The following is a 2,442-nucleotide window of genomic DNA, read 5'->3' on the forward strand; positions in this document are numbered from 1 at the left end:
ATCACTTTTTAACTTTTTAAATGCTGCTGCTATGCCGGAAGCCGGTCCATCCTTGCTGCTTGACACAGTCGCTGCAGGAAAGAAACATCTGCACAGCATATGTTTCAAGGGACCTGGCATATATAGCATATTGTTCTTAATATGTTTGCTCTCCTTAGCACCATGTGTTTTAACCAAGGTCACCTCTCTGAGAAAGGTTGTTTCCCCAGGTGGGGATTTTCCCTGAGGTTAGGGAGGGGATACAACCCCTTAATTAAGTGCCAGGCGGGTAGTTAAGCTACATAATCTTTACTCCCTGGAATGGAGATAAGAAACGCCCTAACCTTTGTAATAGAAATTGACAGGATTAAAATCGGCTGGTATAAATACGGATGTAACAAGACAATAAACATCAGATCCTCATCAGTTCCTAACCAGAACTCCGACCAGAACTTTGGCTGGAGATCCTGGCTAGAGAACCTGGCTAGGCTGCTGATCAACTGAACGCTGTCTCCGTGTCATTCCTTCTTTGCCCACCCCGTCCACACCTTTGGGAACCCCTGGACCCGCTGGGGTTGGATCCCAACATCTGAGCTGCCAAGAACAGTAGTCCTCCAGCTACATTGATTGGCTGCAGGTGGGCAGTGGAGCTCCTCTAGGCACCTACCTCTGTAGCTAAGGACCTCACAGGACACCAGGGGCTGACCTTAATTGACAAAGAGAAATGGCAGGTGAAGAAGCTGTGGCAAAACTCCAGACCGAAATCAACTGTCCCATCTGCCTGGATAACCTGAGAGACCCTGTCACCATCGAATGTGGGCACAACTTCTGTCGTTCCTGCATCGAGAGGTCCTGGGCTGATGTGCAGGACAGGTTTCCTTGTCCTGTGTGCCGTCACCCATGCAAAGAGAGGCACTTGTGGAGCAACACCCAGCTGGGAAGGATGGTTGACATGGCCAAGCTCCTCCAGATCACAGGGGCCAAGGTGAAGCAGCAGGAAGAGAGGCGCTTGTGTGAGAAGCACAACCAGGCCCTGACCCTCTTCTGTGAGGAGGACCTAAAGTTGTTGTGTCCCCTGTGCACTCAGCCCCCTGATCACCAGGGCCACCACGTGAGGCCCGTGGAGGAGGCTGCCTCTCATCACAGGCAAAAGCTCAGAAGTTACATTGAGCCCCTGAAGAAGCAGCTGGCAGACCTTCAGAAACTATTAGCCACTCAAGTCAGGCAACGATCAGAACTGAGAGAAAAGGTGGAAAAGCGGAGAGCAAAGTTAGCCTGTGAATATGAGAGTGTGATAGCATCCATAGAGTGTGAGCAAGCGGCAGTTCACTCAAGGCTTGCTGCACAAGAGAAGCACATTCTACAGAATCTCACTGCAAACAAAGCTGCATTTTCAGACCACATTTCCAAACTTAGAGTTCTACGAAAGGAGATGGCAGAGACGAGTGTGCTGTCAGATGTGAAATTGCTGATGAATATCAAGGGTGTCCTCCCCCGTTGTGATAACCTAGAACCTCCAGATGTCTATTGCTTGAAGTATAAGAGAGAAGAATTCAGTCTTCCTCCACAGTGTTCGGCCCTGCTGCAAATCATGCAGACATTTAGAGAAGAAGTTACTCTGGATCCCGAAACTGCACATGCTAATCTGCTTGTGTCTGAGGATAAAAAGTCTGTGACATTTGTGAGGAAAAAGCAAGGAGTTCATTGGAATCCAAAGGGATTTGCAGACGACGCAGTTGTCCTGGGTTCTGAAGGGTTTGACTGTGGCCGACATTACTGGGAGGTCCAGGTGGATGACAAGCCTGAGTGGGCCATGGGGGTCTGTAAAGACCCCCTTTCCAAGGAGAGAAAGCAGCCCCTGCTCAGACAGGAGAAGAGATGTTGGACGATTCAGCTGCAGGATGGTGACTATGTGGCTCGAGGGCCTGTTCCTGTCACCCTTGTGCTGCAGGAAATGCCCAGAGGGATTGGCATCTACCTGGACTATGAGATGGGTCACGTTTTCTTTTACAGTTTGAATGACATGTCTCACATCCATTCCTTCAGGGATACATTTTCTGAGGTGCTAAAGCCTTACTTCTATGTCGGATGTGATCCCAAACCTCTTACCATCCGTGCTTTAAGAGATTAGGAAGGATGAACTGTTACTTTGGTTCATTTTCTTCCTGTGACTTCTAGGCAGTAGGTAAAGTTTTTTAAATTATAATTTTATTGTTACTTTATTTTTAATATATTTTTATAGATGACAGAGGGAAGTAAGAGGGAGAGGGATAGCAACATCAGTGATGAGAGAGAATCATTGATTGGCTGCCTCCTGCACACTCTCTACTCTGGATCCAGCTCCCAACCGAGGCATGTGCTTTTAACTGAATTGAACCCAGAATCCTCCAGTCCACAGGATGAAGCTCTATCCATTGACCTAAACCAGCTGAACCTCTTGCAGAGGGGGCGCTGCCCCTCCCT

General features: G+C 48.4%; 1 protein-coding gene across 1 annotated transcript; it reads left to right on the forward strand.

Moving 5' to 3' along the window:
* Nucleotides 1-703: 703 nt before the first annotated feature.
* Nucleotides 704-2,110, forward strand: LOC139018036 (tripartite motif-containing protein 75-like). The gene has a single exon (XM_070426672.1). The coding sequence runs from the start codon at nt 704-706 to the stop codon at nt 2,108-2,110; it is 1,407 nt and encodes a 468-aa protein (XP_070282773.1).
* Nucleotides 2,111-2,442: the final 332 nt, after the last annotated feature.

Source organism: Myotis yumanensis, unplaced genomic scaffold, assembly GCF_028538775.1.
Source record: "Myotis yumanensis isolate MYYU_CA2020_CCGP unplaced genomic scaffold, mMyoYum1.0.hap1 SCAF_10, whole genome shotgun sequence".
Lineage (NCBI taxonomy): Eukaryota > Metazoa > Chordata > Mammalia > Chiroptera > Vespertilionidae > Myotis > Myotis yumanensis.